Source organism: Enhydra lutris, unplaced genomic scaffold, assembly GCF_002288905.1.
Source record: "Enhydra lutris kenyoni isolate GAN:26980312 unplaced genomic scaffold, ASM228890v2 scaffoldscaffold59, whole genome shotgun sequence".
NCBI classification, from domain to species: Eukaryota; Metazoa; Chordata; class Mammalia; order Carnivora; family Mustelidae; genus Enhydra; species Enhydra lutris.
In genome coordinates, this window is record NW_019154143.1 from 9,232,615 (window position 1) to 9,250,142 (window position 17,528).

General features: G+C 45.1%; 1 protein-coding gene across 2 annotated transcripts in view; it reads right to left on the minus strand.

Moving 5' to 3' along the window:
- Positions 1 to 13,239, minus strand: part of LOC111158504 (potassium voltage-gated channel modifier subfamily G member 3) — a 41,687-nt gene extending 28,448 nt beyond the window's left edge. Inside the window, exon 1 of one of the 2 annotated variants that reach the window (XM_022520566.1) lies at positions 12,608 to 13,239. In XM_022520566.1, the coding sequence (XP_022376274.1) occupies positions 12,608 to 13,239 (632 nt within the window). Of the gene's footprint in view, positions 1 to 12,574 lie in introns of both variants that reach the window. The other variant, XM_022520565.1, reaches the window with a different exon arrangement.
- Positions 13,240 to 17,528: the final 4,289 nt, after the last annotated feature.

The window sequence follows — 17,528 nt, forward strand, 5'->3', positions numbered from 1 at the left end:
TTCTGTCAAATAAAAATGTTGTTTCGTGAAAAAAGCTGCTAGTGCAGCTTGCAACTCATTCAACTGTACACGTACGCTCCCTCAAGACAGCCAGCATTTCAGTATGCTGCAGAAGTGCCTTCTGTAACTTCCCATTTCATCCCCTAAGATACTTAAAAATATACACTTAAGGATCAGCTGTGATAAAAGCAATCATTTTGACTGCATTGTCAAGGGTATTCCTGGTGACAATTTTTTTTTTTAAGCTGTGACGTACATGGTGGCGGAGAATACAACTACTAACACTGTTCGGTGCCCCTCCACTGTCTCTGTTCTTGCGCCTGACATTCTGGGAACACAGGGTCTTCCCTAGACTTCAATGATGTCTCACCATCAGTGACTCCAGTGCTTCTTCTCACTATATTGGAAGCTGCTGCACAGCAAGGGCTGTCCTGATTATGTTTCGAGGCCAACTGAGTTATACCCTCTGTTAATGATGATGACTCACTTCCTTTTTTGAAATGTCCTTCCCATTCTGTTTCCGAAACGATCATAACCTTCTAATATGTTACACAAATGCAGCCCCTGATTTAACAGGACCTACACCTTGCGAATCCCAGTTTTGGCCACCCATCCCGTCCCCAGCCACCTCTCACATGCATCAGTGCAGAGGAAACCAGTAAAACTAAATCTGTAAACTGAAATTAACACACAGTCCCTAACTTGTAAATACATGATTTCCCACACCAACCGTGAATACTCAATAAAGTCCCTCATGATGGAATAATGAGCTCTGCTTAGGGGAAGTATCTTGGGAAAATAGAACAATCCGTGAGTCAGGGTGGGCCTCCTGAGATCAGAGGGCAGCATCTAGCATCAGGCTGGTTTAGAAGACAGCAATCAGCAACCCACCCTCCACCCTCTATCTGCTATCCTTACTTTACAAAGGGGGACTCGCCAAGGCTTAGAAGGAACGTGCTCGAGGGCACACAGCTGGACAGGCCAAAACCCATAATGAGACCATTCTACACCAAGAGTTGACAAGCTTTTCCTGTAAAGAGCCAGAGGGTAAATGTTGCAGGCTTTGCAGGTCATATCGTCTCTGTTGCAACCGTTCAACCCCACCGAAGCTGCCGGGAGAGCTGCCACAGACAACATGTAAACAAATGAGCGTGGCTGTGCTCCAATAAAACTCTATTTATGGACACCGAAATTCGAATGTCAGATATGTCATAAGCCAGTATGCTCCTTCTGAGTATTTTCCCACCATTTTTAAAGTTAACAAGCGCGGCACTTAGCTGGCTCAGGTGGTGAAGCACGCAACTCTTGATCTATCTCCAGTTGTGGGTTCGAGCCCCATGCTGGGTGAAAAGATCATGTACAGATGAAATATTTAAAAATAATAATAAAAGCGGTGCCTGGGTGGCTCAGTCATTAAGCGTCTGCCTTCAGCTCAGGTCATGATCACAGGGTCCTGGGATGGAACCCTGCATCAGGCTCCCTGCTCGGCAGGAAGCTGCCTTCTCCCTCTCCCACCTCCCCTGCTTGTGTTCCCTCTCTCACTGTGTCTCTCTCTGTCAAATAAATAAAATAATAAAATAAAAAATAAAAAAATAAAAATAAAATATGAATTTATAAAAACCATTCTTAGCTCAGAGGCTGTACAAAAAGAACACGCAGTGGACCTGAGTTGTCGATGATGTCAGAGGCAAACCCGACCAATTACAATAATTACTTCACACAGAAAAAGAAAAAGGAAACCCTGCCACCACAACCCAGATCAACATGGCAGCTAGCGGCCTGGACACAGGACTCTAGGCAGCAAGTTGACTGTTTGGTGTGATGGTGGTCCTGACTGGCCTCACTGGCTCTACCATAGCCCCCTAGAGTCTGTCCTCCACACTGAGCCCAGAGCGAACTTTGAAAATTTAAAATTAAATCATGGCTGCCTGGAGCAGTTGTTTGGCTCCACTGATGAAGCATCTGACTCTTAATTTCAGCTCAGGTCATGATCTCAGGGTCGTGAGATCGAGCCCCACACTGGGCTCTGAGCTGGGCGTGGAGCCTGCTTAAGATTCTCTCTCCCTCTCCCCCTATTCTACCCCCCACCAAAATAAATAAATAAATAAATAAATATTCTTAGATGGTGTACCTATAAGGCTCTGTAAGGACTACATTCAGGGCACCTGGGTGGCTCAATCAGTTAAGCATCTGCCTTTGGCTCAGGTCATGATCCCAGGGTCCTGGGATTGAGCCCTGCATCAGGATCCTTGCTCAACGCGAAGCCTGTTTCTCCATCTCCCTGCCGCTCTCCTTGCTGTGCTCACTGTCTCTCTCTATCTCTCTCTGTTAAATAAATAGACAGATAAATAAGTAAACTACATTCTCCCATTGTCACTATCACCCCCAATTCCCTACCACTCTGCATCCTTGCTGTTCTTCCAGGAAAACAACAGCACACCTGCCTCAAAGGTTTGTGCTTACACGCCCTAGGCTTGGAACTCTCTCGACCAGATACTTCCATGGCTGCCTCTTGCATCCCTCCCAGGTCTTGTTCAGACATCCATCACCTGATCAGACAGGCCTTTCAGGACCGTGGCTCACACTCTATAAACCCCCGATTCTGCTTTGTTTCTTCATAGCACTTATCACTATTTGCTACATATTTATTTATTAGAGTAGATGGATGGCTCATGAGCACAGGGACTCTGCTTTGTTCACTGCCTTATCCTCAGCACACAGAACAGTCGCAGATATATAGGGGTTGCTCAATAAATGTTTGTTGAGTTTAATGAATCAATGAATGGAATGCCATAAAACCATTTGCAACTGATTTCTTAAAATATAACCTGCTCATAGGTTGAAGGCAACTTATAAATACACACTTTCCAGTCAAAAATGAAAATGTGGGGCACTTGGCCAGCTCAGTTGGTGGAGGGTGCAGCTCTTGATCTTGGGATTGTGACTTGGAGCCCTAATGTTGGGTGTAGAGATTACTTAAAAATGAAATCTTAAAAAAGAAAATAAAATGCTATTGTATTTGCATGGTTCTTTCACATGTATAATCATTTAAAATACATGTTGAGGGACTCCTGGGTAGCTCAGGGGCTTAAGCCTCTGCCTTTGGCTCAGGTCACGATATCAGGGTCCTAAGATCAAGCCCCGAACTGTGCTCTCTGCTCAGCAGGGAGCCTTCTTCCTCCTCTTTCTCTCTGCCTGCCTCTCTGCCTTCCTGTGCTCTCTGTCTTCCAAATAAATAAAATCTTAAAACTAAATAAATAAATAAATACATACTTAGTGACTGCCCATATGCAAGGCATGGAACTACATGTAATGAAGCACAGAATTTCTGTTCTCAAAGAACTTGTAGACTAAAAGGACACTAAGACATTCATAAGCAACCTCAAGAAAAGAGAGACCATGAGAAGGGACCCAGTACAGGGAAAGATAAAGACCTAAGGAAGTTTGGTTTCCTCCTGAGGGCTCGGTCTTCATTCTCTCATTGACTCTTCTGTGTGAAATCCCCACTGATGAGGGTACAAGCCCAGAGGAAGGTAATGAATTAACTTGAGGGAGGCCTCCTGACTTGGGAGTCCTGGGTTCTTTCCACCATAACCTTTTCCTTTTGATTTCTTTCTTTTTTTTTTTTTTGCCTGAGAAAGTCAGATGATTGCCTCAATTACACACTTCTCTTTGTCAGTAGAGTGAAAGCTGAGGAGTCCTTGCTCACAGACAAAGAAAAATCACTTATGTATAACTTTCCCAAACACTCCGAGAGAACCCACCAGTTCATGACTGAATGATGAACGCACACAGAAATGTTTTGCCTATTGCTTCATCTGATTCATCTGCTCAGCCAAAATGCCTGGGTTTCTTTCTTGGCTGTTCATGGGCTCCAGCTTTCTAACACATTTCTTATTCCCTCAAACACAGCATTAAGACATAATGCTTAAAGTGGTATGACGACACTTGTACCTCTCTGTGGTAAAGTTCATTGAGCTGTACCCTTTAAAGGTGAGCTCAACAGTATGTGACCTCTATCTCGATAAAGTGGTTATATTTTTTAAAAGGTGGTTCTTTCCAAATGTTTGCTATTACAGCTTATTAATATTAGCCCTTCTATTGATCATTGCTTATTATTATGATAGTCACTATTATGAATAAAGAGTAATGCTGAATTTCATAGTTTAGAAGGAAATTGGGTAGTATCTGTCAAAAATTTTTTTTTTAATTTTTTTCTAAAGGTTTTATTTATGTATTTGACAGAGATCATAAGGAGGCAGTGAGGCAGGTGAGGGGCGGGGGGAGGGGGGAAGCAGGCTCCCTGCTGAGCAGAGAGCCTGATGTGGGGCTCGATTCCAGGACCCTGGGATCATGACCTGAGCTGAAGGCAGAGGCTTTAACCCACTGAGCCACCCAGGCCCCCTCAAAAAAAAATTTTTTAAACACAGTCCCCTTGATCCAGCTATTTTTCCACCTAAGAGTTTATCAAACATATATACTCATACCAATTTACAAAGATATATGAAAAAGGTAGTTCTGTACCACTGTGCACATTTTTGAAAAACAGGAGTCAAACCAAACTTTCCACAGCAGTGTGGAGCAGGGACGTGGGAATCAAATACCAGGGCACCATTTGCCCATCTGTGAGCCATTTCACCTATCCAAATCTCAGTCATGAAATGGGGACAATAACAACGCCACCTCCCAAGACTATTAGAAGAGACTCAGGTAACAAAATACATGTAAAAACTTAACAAGCTAGCTAGCATGTATTAACAATTAAATAAATATTACTATGAAAGCCATCGCTGTTACTGACAGGACAGATGCTTGTTGACTGAATTGTGGCCCACCCATACAATCAAACACTCTACAGATTTTCAAAAGAATGAGAAAGATTTCTATCAACTGATATGGGAAGAGTTCCAAGATGTTGAGAAAAACGCGAATTGTTGAACAAGATTATAGAACAATCCCGGTTATAAATTTTTAAAAATATCCATATAACATAAGCCTGGGTGACTCAAGTCGGTTGAGCCTTGGACTCTTGGTTTCCACTAGGGTCATGATCTCAGGGTGTTGAGATCGGCCCGCTATGGGCTCCCTGGCTAGTGGGGAATCTGCTTCCTCCCTCTCTCTCCCTCTGCCCCTCCCCCTGTTCATGCACTCGCACTCTCTCCTCTCTAAAATAAATAAATAAAGCTTTAAAAAAATCTACATAATATGTATATATAACCTATACACATACGTGTGTGTGTGTGTGTGTGTGTGTGTGTGTGTGTGTGTTCATATGTGCATTTCTGGAAAGAATACCTAGAAACGGGGTAATGGGATTGAAGAGAAAAGGACATGTTTACTCTTCACTTCATAATACTTAGAACCATACTTTTTTGCAGTGAGCAGTTTTCATTTAAAAAAAAAAAGAAAAGAATAACATTGAAAAATATTACTTGCTTACTAAGGGAGAAAAAAAGCACCTTGATTAAAAAAAGGGTATTGACAAAAGAAAGTTTCCACTGAATTCTAAAATTGGCAGCAGATAGAAAACCCTACACATATTAAAAGAAACAGTCCACTGTGCAAGAACAGAATTTTACTGAGATCCAGGGCTATGTTCAATCCTATCACAGATCTATTAATTACCAGCTTCTGAAAATATCCACCTTATCTGCAAAGGAAAAGCACTGAGACTTTCACCTTCAGTTTCAAATATTGCTTTTTATTTTTAAAGTACTTAAAAACCTACTGAATTTATATAATATTGACCTGATAGGCAATAGAAGTAATACAATTGATTTTTAAATTTTCATCACTTGGTGTTTCATTTTGATTATGTATTTCATTTTTTAAACTTGGGCTAAAAATAACACTGCAAAAAACTTGAACATCTTTACATCTCTGCAGAGTCTCACTACTGTAACACAAAGCAATACAAATTAAAGATCAAAATTCCAACATGAAGCAACTTTAGAAATAATTTCTAAAGAACAAATTAAAATTACAGCAAGACTTTGCACGATAAAGAGATTTAAAACTCAAAAGAGTGGGGCGCCTGGGTGGCTCAGTGGGTTAAAGCCTCTGCCTTCGGCTCAGGTCATGATCCCGGGGTCCTGGGATCGAGCCCCGCATCGGGCTCTCTGCTTAGTGGGGAGCCTGCTTCCACCTCTCTCTTTCTGCCTGTCTCTCAGCCTACTTGTGATCTCCGTCTGTCAAATAAATAAATAAAATCTTAAAAAAAAAACAACAACAAACAAACCTCAAAAGAGAACACTAGGGCTGAGACTGGCTGAGGGGACGGAAGTTCAGAGGCAAGGGACCAGAAAGTAAAAGGGATCAGTACTTTGTATCTGACCCATCCTTCTCAAAGTTCTGACTAGCAGAGAACATCTTTTTATGACACAGGCTAGCAACGCTGAGTGATTTTAAAAGATGAGTATGTTGGGGCACCTGGCTGGCTCCATCAGAAGACAGTGCAACTCTTGATCTCGGGGTTTTGAGTTCAAGCCCCATTGTTGGGTATATAGATAATAGATTGATAAATAGATAGATAAAGTTGGGTATAAAGAAAATAGATGGATAGATAGGTAGATAGATAGACAGATGAAGTTCAAAAAGAAAAAGGAGTATGCCTGTATGTTAAAATGCCAAAAAAAAAAAAAAACAAAAAAAAAACAAAAACCCACTCATCTCCTTAGCAGTGTCAGAATGATACTCAATGGTCCTTGAAGACAAACTGCCTGAAAAATCTGTAGTTTGTCTTTTCAGTTAGATAAAACAGTAAGAACATCAGCATTCTCAGATTACCAGAACCGGGGCACCTGGGTGGCTCAGTCCTTAAGTGTCTGTCCTCAGCTCAGGTCATGATCCCAGCATCCCAGGACAGAGCCCCACACTGGGCTCCCTGCTCGGTGGGATGCCTGCTTCTCCCTCTCCCCACTCCCCCTGCTTGTGTTCCCTCTTCCGCTGTATCTCTGTCAAATAAATAAGTAAAAATCTTTAAGATTACCACAACTGTCCATAGGTGAAGGCTGTGAATGCATTTACCAACGACCTTTAACAGAAGTCCTCTTGATGAGATGGTGTGGGTTGTACAGAAAGGAAAATGGCAAATGGTCCCTCTCCCACTGACTCTCAAAAGATTCCCTCCTCCAGATCCTTCTCCTCACAGTAGCCCCCCAAAGTGAGAAGAAGACCCTGTAGAAAACAACTGGACTCCCAGCTCATGACATGTGGCCAAGCCAGTTAAGCAGGAGGGACCCCACGACCAGTAGCCTTAACTGCTTCACTCAGTAAGACCTCACACTTTTCCTAGTATTGGTGGATGAGTCACCGTTAGGAACATGATAAAGACCCACATATCCACCTTAATCCAGTGACTTCTCACCACCTCCACGGCGATGCCCCTAATCAAGCCCCACATTATCTCACATGTCATGTCTTACTATTTCTGCTGTTGCCCCTGATAGGCCTCTGCCTCCTCTAGAATCTCATCTAACCACCTCTTGCCCTTAGACTAACTACTAGCCCACAGGGGCTTTCCTTCCATTCTGGGGACAAGCCAAGTTCACTGTCATCCAAGAGCTTCTGCTTTTGCTGTTCCCTCTGTCAAGAACACTCTTCCCTTCTTCTTCCAAGGCTGGGTCTTTCTCATCAGTCTGGTCTCCGCTCAAGCCACCTCCTCACATCCTGTGCAAGGGGCATTCCTGCTACATTCTATACCCATATACCCTATTTGATTTCCCTTCACAATCTGAAATTCTTATTTATTTGCTTCCTTTGCCGTCTGTCCTCCCTTCCTACTACCACCACCAGGCCACCAATTCCATGAGGAGGAACCCCATCTTATGTGCCCCTGAAGCCACACTACTGGGCACAGTCACCAGAATCAAAAAATAATTAAAATCTGCTTATGTTAGAAGGTTCAACTGTGCAAAAGCCGGGATGATTTGAAAGTGTCCCCTAACATATTTTCTGACATCAAATATTGCAGGATTGTGTATTTCTATTACATTTCAGTATATGTTAAAAAAAAAATAGTAAGGCAAAAATAAAGTAAAGCTGCTAGATATTTCTCCAGTACAGTATGGTTAAGATCAGAAGTATCACAACACTTTATGGTGTTTGAAAAAGCACGTCCTCCCACACATTGCTGGCAGGAGTATAAAATGACATCAATTTTTTGGAGAGCAATTTGGAATAATCTATGTAAATTACAAATGCACATGCCCTTTGAGCCTATGTCTTAACTTTCAGGAATTTATCCTATGGACAAAAGCAAAAATAATGTACCCATACAGGATATTCACTAAAGCATTTCTATAGGTGAGACAACATAAATAAATAAATAAATAAATAATTTAAAGGTTTTTTTTAAAACAGTGGAATATTATGCAGCTGCATAAAAGAATCTGGTAGCTCTTTATAGACTCTTACAGAACAGTCTTCACGGCATGCTTGCTGGTTTAAAAAGCAAGTTTGGGGACAGTGTTATTGCACTGTTTTTGTTATTGTTTTCTTGTAAATATTTATGATATGCTTATAAATACACAGAATGTCTGTAAAATGACACACAAAATACAAACTTGGTTACATCAAGGAAAAAGAGCAAAATGCCCAGGAGATGGAGAAAGACTTGCTTGTGTAGCTTTTAAACTTTAAACCATCATTTGATTATTACCCTCAGAACATATCAATTTGAAAGTGTCATATTCATACACAAAAAGCTTTCAAATTATTGATTTGGAAGACCTCTCGAGATTTCTTCCAAACTTGAGATTGTATGCTATTCCAAAATTTCAAAGTTTAATAAAAAGAAATGCTATGCTTGTCTTTATTCCTTTTCCACAATCAGTACTTGATGAAAGAATCATTCTTGGATTTAATAGGCTTTTTTTTCCTCATTTCTAGCACAAAATCCCATCCTCCTCAACTAAGAGTTCCACCAGCTGAAGTCTGCGGCCTTACCCCAAACAGCTCTTCAATTTATGCAACAGAAGACATATTCCTGGAAGGTTATAGTCTAAATTGTAACATACACAGTAGACATTTATTGTGCCAGAATAATTTTTTTCTAAAAGATGCCATCATAATAAATAGGATAGGAGAATTTAGCTGCCTTCTAGGGCTTTTCGTCTCCTCTAGTTTAGGAGCTAGGACATGTTTATATGTAAAAACAACGATCACGCTAGGAAGGTTATTATAGATGGCAAATACATAGTACTAATAAGCAATCCCTCAAGAAATTCAGAAGGAAACATCACATCTAAAGTAGGCAGGAAAAGCTTCAAAAAAGAAACAGAATCTGAGTTGGGCTTGATGGATGATCCAATTTCAACAGGCAAGGGACTGCAGAGGAAGGAACGTTCAGGGGGTTTGGGAACAAGTGAGCAGGCCAGTCTGGACCAAAGGAGGCTGCAAGTGATAGGAGTGCTCCTAGCTCCTGGAAGCCCACGTAATCAGTCCCTGACACCTGCCTCTATCCTTCCCAGGCCCTGGATTAATTATGAGTCTTCCTAATATTTCCGAGAGTGGTCATTCTTCTACATTCTTACCACCTCCATACAATCCACACCCCCATTCCCACTCTCTGCAAAGGTCTCCAAACTCATCCTCCTGTTTCCCATCTTCCCCATTCCCAATTCACAGTACACAACTCATGACATTTGTTATTTTATATGCATAACCCACTCACCTCAAACATGCCAACCACTAACTACTGCCTACAAAATAAAATCATTCTCTTCCTCAGTCAAGGCCTTCTAACATCTGCTCTCTATCCACCTCTCACTCCATCACTGGACTCACACTCCCTAATATGCAAATTTCATGCCTATGCCCCTGCTGTTCCTTCTACCTGGAAAATACTCCTTTTTATGTTCTCACGCGGGGCACACGTAGTGGTAAAGACTGTGTATACTACAGTTCATATAAATGACACCCCCCACCACCACTGATGAGCAGTGCACAATCTCTGCAACCTTCCAAAAATGACTTGTTTCCATGCTCCTCTCCCACTGTGAAGGCCAAATTGTGTCCCAGAACAACTCAGTTGTGATCAGTTTGCCTCTGATTCCTACATCACCAACTTAACACCATTTCTTTATTAAAAAAAAAAAAAAAAAAAAAAAAAGTTACAATATTTGGAATACCAACAGTGATTTGAACACAGCAGCTACTCCAAAAGGATGCTTGCAAATGAAGACAGGACTAGTTAAGAAAGGCAGATTGTGGGGGCAGCTGGGCGGCTCAGTCAGTTAGCATCTGCCTTCAGCTCAGGTCATGATCCCAGGGTCCTGGGATAGAGACCAGCATCTGGCTCCCTACTCTGCAGGGAGCCTGCTTCTCCCCTCTTCCTCCTTTGTTCCCCCTGCTTGTACTCTCTCCCTTTCTCTCTGTCATCTAAATAAGTAAAATCTTTTTTAGAAAAGGAAAGGAAAGGAAAGAAAAGGAGAGGAAAGAAAAGAAGGGCAGATTGTGGTGAAACCATAAAGACCCTTAAAGGCCAAGAAAAAAGTTTTGGCTTTATCTGGCAGACACCAAATATAGTCAGATGATCAGAATGATGTTTCAAAAAGACTAATTGCAGCAACAACAAGCAAGCAGGATTTGAGAGACTATTGTCGAAGTGCCCGTGTAGAGGCCCTATCAGTCAGAGGGGGCCTATGGGAGGCTCCCCTGTGACTTTCAGCCTCCTCAGCTGCTCACTCATCCTTCAGCTTATCTGTCTGGGATTAGAGGTTGGCTTTCATATACCTACACTTGGGAGAGTGGAGCTTAAAACTGGACCTTTAAGCCAAGAAAAACATGCTTTTGCCTGAAATATCTGGGTATCTAGGAAACAGTTCTGACTTGGATAATTGCATACATATATAAAATACACACACACAAATCAAGCATCCCTCTTCCTCTTCCTTCACTTCTTTTGCAGTCCCAGGAAGTCTAACTCAATTCTTCTGTTCCTTTGCTAATGCAGCTTGAACTTTCACTAACCTTAGAATTCCACAATTACTAGTGAATCATTTCTGGGCCAGCTATGGCTCATTTTCCTATGGTCCTCTAGAAGAATCAAGGGCACTTATGTATTTAGATATATAAATTCATTTCATTGTACTGATGGAGTACTAAATAAGTAATTCTTCTCTGTAAATCAAAAACTCAGAACATAATACATTAAACAAAATTAGTTCACTAATGAATTTCCTTTTAAAGCATGTATCTTGGATTTCATGCCAAGATATCAATATATCAGTAATGGGCTCTGTGGTACTAGACAATTTTATTTACTACCTCTTAGTTTAAAAAACAATCTTCACTCTCCGAAGGAAGAATATTATGTGTAAGTAATGCACTCAACCTCACAACACATATCATTGGAAACATGCACATGTCTAACAGGGGAAGATTATCAGGCACAACCTAATTTTAAAAAATGAATGGAGGAAAAATAAATAAATAAAACAAATAAAAATGAATGGAGGGGGCCACTTAAAACAATATCAAAGGGGTGCCTGGGTGGCTCAGTCCGTTAAACATCTGACTTTAGCTCAGGTCATGATCTCAGAATCCTGGGACCAAGCCTCACATAGAGCTCCCTGCTTAGCCAAGAATCCGCTTGTCCCTCTCCCTCTGCCCCTCACCACGCTTGTGCTCTCTCTCTCTCCCTCAAATAAATAAAAAATGTTTAAGTTAACAAAAAATTTTAAAAAATCAAAACATAGTATACAATTTTGTGTTTGTGCCCAAAGAGACTGTCTCCCTTGAAAATCCAACTTTACTGTTTATTCCTCCTGTCAAATATGCAAAATAAACTCACTAGTACTAAAAACACAAGTCTGTTATCTCTATTGAAAGGTAAACACGATAGAAGGAAAGATTCAAATATTTTCCTTGCATCCTAATAAACTGAAAAGAAAAGCTATTAACTACTCCAATACTGTTTCTGGATTTCGGGCAGTTTAAATGTTTCTTCTTTTCCAAGGTAGTGATTTTTTTCCCCCTCCCTATACTGAAGATCCTTCTGAAAGTCACAGTGTGTATCTTTGGTACTAAACGATGGACAGGTGCTTTGCTAACACCATTGGAAAAGAAAAGAGAAAAGGGCACAGACATCCATTATTCAGTCTATCGTTAAGTTAATCTCCTTTATAACAATTCCATTAAAGTACATACTATGCAAAGTGTATGCAACGTGTGGCCACCGTAATTCACCATAACAAGACTTCATCTTTCCAAACACCACCACAAATTGGCAAAAATTCAAGCTGCTCTTAGCCCAAGGTTAAATTGTTGAGTACTAACAATAAAAGTTTCAGGGACATCCAGTTAACTAGTTGCTATTTGCTCCAAAGTAAACTAAAAGATGGGGGAGGCTTGTTTATCTCTACCTGCCCCTCCCCAGGCCTGGCGATTTGCCCTCAAGAGGCGAATCTAGTGTATGGACCACAGCCACCTGGTGCCAGGGAAACAGGAGCGGGGAGTGAGGACCAACCCGGCTCGGCCTCCCTGAGGCAAACAGGACGGAGACGGGACCGACGGACGGGACGGACAGAACGCGACAGGACGGACGGGACGGGCAGAGAAGCAGTGCTCCTACCCGGAGGGCTCCCTCCCAGGGCCGGCGGAGTACCTGCTCCGGTCATCCAGGCTGCGGTTGTCGGCCGCCGCGGCGCGCCAGTCCGGCAGGGTGCTGGCGCACAGCACCACCATGGACACGATCACGAACACGACCGACACGCTGGCCAGGATCTGCGCGGCCAGCGACGACGTAGGCTCCTCGAAGGTCCGCCGCATGCGCTCGAGCCAGCGGCGGGAGGGGGCCGCCTCGGCACCGCCAGGTCTCGCCTCGTCGCGGCCCAGCGCGCCCGGCTCGTCGGCCGAGTAGAAGGTGTAGGTGTCGGACATGCGGTCGTCGAGGCGGCGCTGGCAGCAGTACTCGAGGTGCGCGCCCTCCAGGCCCCAGTAGATCATCTCGTTGTAGAAGGAGAGCTCGCACATCCGCGGCGCGAAGCGCAGCTTGCCGTGGCCGCGCACGTAGAGCAGGATGAAGCCGAAGGCCTCCGAGTGCCGGTCGAAGAAGTACTCGTTGCGCTCGCGGTCGTAGTCGTCGCACACCTCGAGCACGTCGCGCTCGGAGCGGCAGCCGTGCAGCCGGCTCACGCGGCGCAGCGGGAAGTCCTTCAGCAGCTCCCGGGACAGCGAGTACCGGGCGCCGCCCACGTTCAGCACCACCGAGGCCGCCCTGCTGCGCCCGAAGGTCATGGCTGGCCACCCCGAAGCCCCGAGGCCCGAGGCCGCCGCCGCGCGGGGCCTGCCTGCCGTTGGCCGACGGGGGAGCGCGCCGTCGGGGCCCGCGGACCGGCTGGCCGGCTCTCGCTGCGGGCTCTGCTCTTGCCCTTCGCTGCCCAGGAGACCCCTCGGCTCCAGTGTCCTCGGCAGCCTGGCGTTGCTGCTAGCGACGCTCCCTCGGCGCGGCGGCACCTGCAGGTGGCCGGGGAGTCCCCTCAGGCGCCAGCGCTGCGCGCCCACTGGCCGGGAACAAGGCTGTCAGCGCCCGGGGATGCCCCCCTGCGAGGCCGGAGTGTCCTTTCAGGCCGTGGCGCGGCCCCCCAGCCCCCGAGGGGCGCGGGCGCCGGGAGGAGGCGCGGGTGCAGGATGGCTCCCCGTCCCCGGCGCTCCCTCTGGCCGCGGCTCCAGCAACCGCCCCGCCGCCGTCCAGAGGCGAGAGGCAAAGTGAGCGGGTTCGGAGGCGGCGGAGAGCCGGCTCCGCGAGGCGGGGGCGGGGCCTCCTAGCGGTTCCCCCTCCTCGCCTCCCCGCTCTGCTCCGCTCACCTCCCTCCGCGCGCCGCCCTCTTCTTCCCACCCGCGCCCGCACCTCCCGGGCTCGCGCGCCTGGGATTCCCCGGCGCCCCGCCCTGGACCTCGGGCTCCCCGCCTCGTGACGCCGTCCTCCCCCTCCGCTCCCGCCCGCCGCGGCCAGGAGGGGTCCGGGAGCCCTGGGGCGGGGGGGAAGTGCGAGGAATGGGGAGAGGGCAAATCCCCGCGGCCAAGGTGCCTGCTTCCGCGTGCCGCCCCGGGCCATCAGGGATGACTTGGGCAGCTCCCGAGGGCCCTTTTAACAGCCCCCGCCCCCACCCCCAGGAAGGCGACCGGAGCGTGAGGAGGGATGAAGACTGGGGTGCAGGATTTGAGGGGCGGGGACAGACGGCGTTTGGAGAGCTTTTTCCAGAAACTATCCGGAACCCAGCTCGGTTTCTGAGACCGCCCTAAGGGATTTCTCAGAGAAAGCACCCCAGCAATTGGTTTTCTTGCCGATTTGCTTTTCTTCTCGCGGCGCGGAGACCCACGTACCGCGTGCTCCGAAGGCGGCCGCACACCCCAGTACCCAGGCTCGGTGTCGCCCTCCCGTCTGTCCTCCCGAGGGGGAGAGCGGCCCTAGCTCCTGCCTTCTGGGGCGCGGGTCCTAAAAGGGCGTCTACGCGTAGCGCGCCTGGACCACCCCCCCCCCCCGGGACGCTTCCCGTAGAATGGGGTGAAAGTGGGAAGAATCGCTCTGCCACTGGCAAGAACAAAATTTTCCCGTAGCCTTCGTCTGCGTCCTCCTTTTCATAATGTCTTGATTTCCCCTATGCACCCCAGAGCCGGCTGCAGCACCGGCTCTCGGAGCTCGAAAAGCCCTTTAAGTCTGCTCAGAGCGAACTCTCCTGCGCTCGGGTCCATGCCCAGGGAGTGGGTTCCACTGGCAGGGGTTATTTTAAACGACATTCGACATCCGACACCCGCAGCCCAGCCCGCGCCTTGCCCGCCAGAGGCGAAACAGGTGAGTTATAAGGCAAACTATGTTAAATGCAAAACAAATGCTGGAAGAAAAAATAAGGGTGGGGTGGGATGGGATGCGGTCATCTGACCTCAGAGTAACCCAGCTGGTTACTGGGAAGGGTTTTCTTCGCCCTTCACTTTCCATAATTTTGTAGGATTGTCCCATGCCCACTAGAGGTCACCATAAAGAGTCATTTTGCTTTGATTCTATTGTGGATTCCTAGCTGAAAAGCAGACACCTAAAAATTGAAGTGCTGTCCCTCTTCTCAAAGTAAAATCACTCTGGGTGGTTTCTTAAAGAATGGAAATCTCTATGTGTTGTTTATCCCTGGGCTTGGATAATTTATCTTAAGAGCACTTAATGTGATTAAAAGCTCAAAAACAAAAGTTGTGTATTTGCAAAGTAGCTACTAACCCAGGAAAACATCCTGAAGGAAATGAGTTTCAAGATAGCGTGGAAGGAGGTGATGGTCATGAGCTGGCAGAGGGAAAGGGCAGAAAAGCATTCCAAATAGCCGAAACTCAGATGTAAAGAATTAAAGTCTTTAAGGAAAGCTAATGCATTTGCTTGGCTCAGAGGACCCGGATCTCCACAGCAGAATTTAGATTCCAAAGTATAAGTAATGGGATGCCGAAGGTTTTAATAATAGAAATGGCTTGATGAAAGCTTTAATCAGAAAGATTCTTTTGCCGTTTAGTTTATTCTATGGAGAAGACCATTTTTGCAACGCGGGAATGGGAACCCCTTCCCCAAATCTTTGTACATGAGGAAGAGTCAGGTCTTTCTTTTTTTTCTCTCCCCGCTCCCCTTTTTTTTGAGGAAGGGTCTGTTTTGAGAAACAGGGAGACCAAGGACTCAGCAGCGCTTGAAATGGATTTGTTATAGGATATGAGGATGGAGAAAAGTTTGCAAATGTAAGTGGAGAAAAGAGCCTGGCTTCCCACCAGCGAGAGCCAGTTCCTCCGGGAGTTGTTAAAAATACTTTCTCCAAGCATCTCAGCAACAGAACACAGAACAACTATTTCGTTGATTATTTGCTCCAACGTTATTTATTTCCTGTGTTCCGTATCTAAAATGCCTTTAAAGTCTGTTGAAGAAATGTCACTTTTTAAAATAAATTTGAGCTTAGAAAACAAATTAATTTGATGATAATATAATTTGTACCTCCTGGGTATGTTTTCATAAAAAATTGTTAGAGAGATAGGTTTAAATAACTTCATTTGTTTCAAAGTAATATGTTTATTTGATTTTAATATCATCAACCACTACTACAGTAGCAATACCCAAATCATGTTCTTTTTTTTTTTCCACCAAAAAATCCTCCTTACACGGAACAGCAAGATGCAGAAATGATTGGCTTGTCTCAATATAATCCGGTTTAGAAAGTATTCTTAAAAACTGTTCGTAGAATTATTAAAAATCCTATTCCTTTGTACTTTGAGAAGATTATATGGAGAATTATTTCATCTAAATTCTTTTCTGGATTCTGGATGACATTTGGGGCCTTCATATATAAATCTTTAGAATGCATTAAAATTTAAAGGCACCAGGCAGAATTTTAGAGTTTGAAAGAACCGGGAGATTTTCTAGTCTCAAATTATCAACCTTTCTTTAGGCAGGAGTAACAAGTTTTCTGAGATGCAACTGTAACTGGAGAGATGTGGCTTGGTTTCCCTTAGCAGCATCGTGGTCAAGACCAGGCTGCAATGAGGTTTTCTAGTTCCAGACCCCAGTTCCTCCATCTGCGGGGCCTGCCTTGCGGCCACAACCTTCCATCTGATCTCTCACCACTAGGCAGCTCTTCTGTTCATGTTCATCAAGCCGTTCCTCAAGTTCAGAGCCTAAAAGGACTGTAGATCTGTAGAATTACAAAGTGTCTGTATAAGGGACTCCAAACTGGTTATTAGGTCCCTCCCTAGATTCAAATTCTGGCTACGCAACTTATTGGCTAAGTGACCATGAGAACAAATTCTTTGAGCCTCAGTCTTCTCATCCATAGAATGGAGGTAATGAGACTATATCACGGGGTGGTATGAGGGTTGAATGAGGGGATGTGGGGGTGGTATACGGCTCAGTGAATGATACTGACCAAATCACACTCTGTGTGCACTTCCCCTAGCCCAGTCAAGCCATGCCCCTTCTCATTCCTGGGTTCTAAACAAATATAAGTCCATGCATCTAAGGATGTGACCGGTCGCAAATAGTAACCTGAGACATCAAAAATTCAGTGAAAAGTTGTGACCCTCATGCCGCCAAGTCTGGCAGAACACACATTCTTCCATCGCTTTGCATTGCACGACTGGTTGAGCTCAGGGATTCTGAGCACCCTGTCCCAAAGCTCAGTAAGTTGAAATACCTTGTGGGCACTATCCATCTTTGCTGCTCACTAACCGACTCTGCTTTAAAAAGCCCTGGCCCTTGGGGCACCTGGGTGGCTCAGTCGGTTAGGCGTCCCAACTGCTGATTTCAGCTCCAGTCTTGATCTCAGGATCACAAGTTCAAGCCCCACGTTGGGTTCCACACTGGGTGTGGAGCCTACTTAAAAATAAATAATAACAAAAATGAAAAGCTCTCACTCTGCCGTTAATTCGTATTTCTAAGTGTTTATGGTCACACTGGCTTATTTCTCCCCATCGGCAGAAGCAGCGGAGGCTTCAAAAAGTCGGCTTTTTTCCTGGAAACTTAGCCTTCCAATGTCTCTGATTTTATATAAATGACTCTAACGACTTCA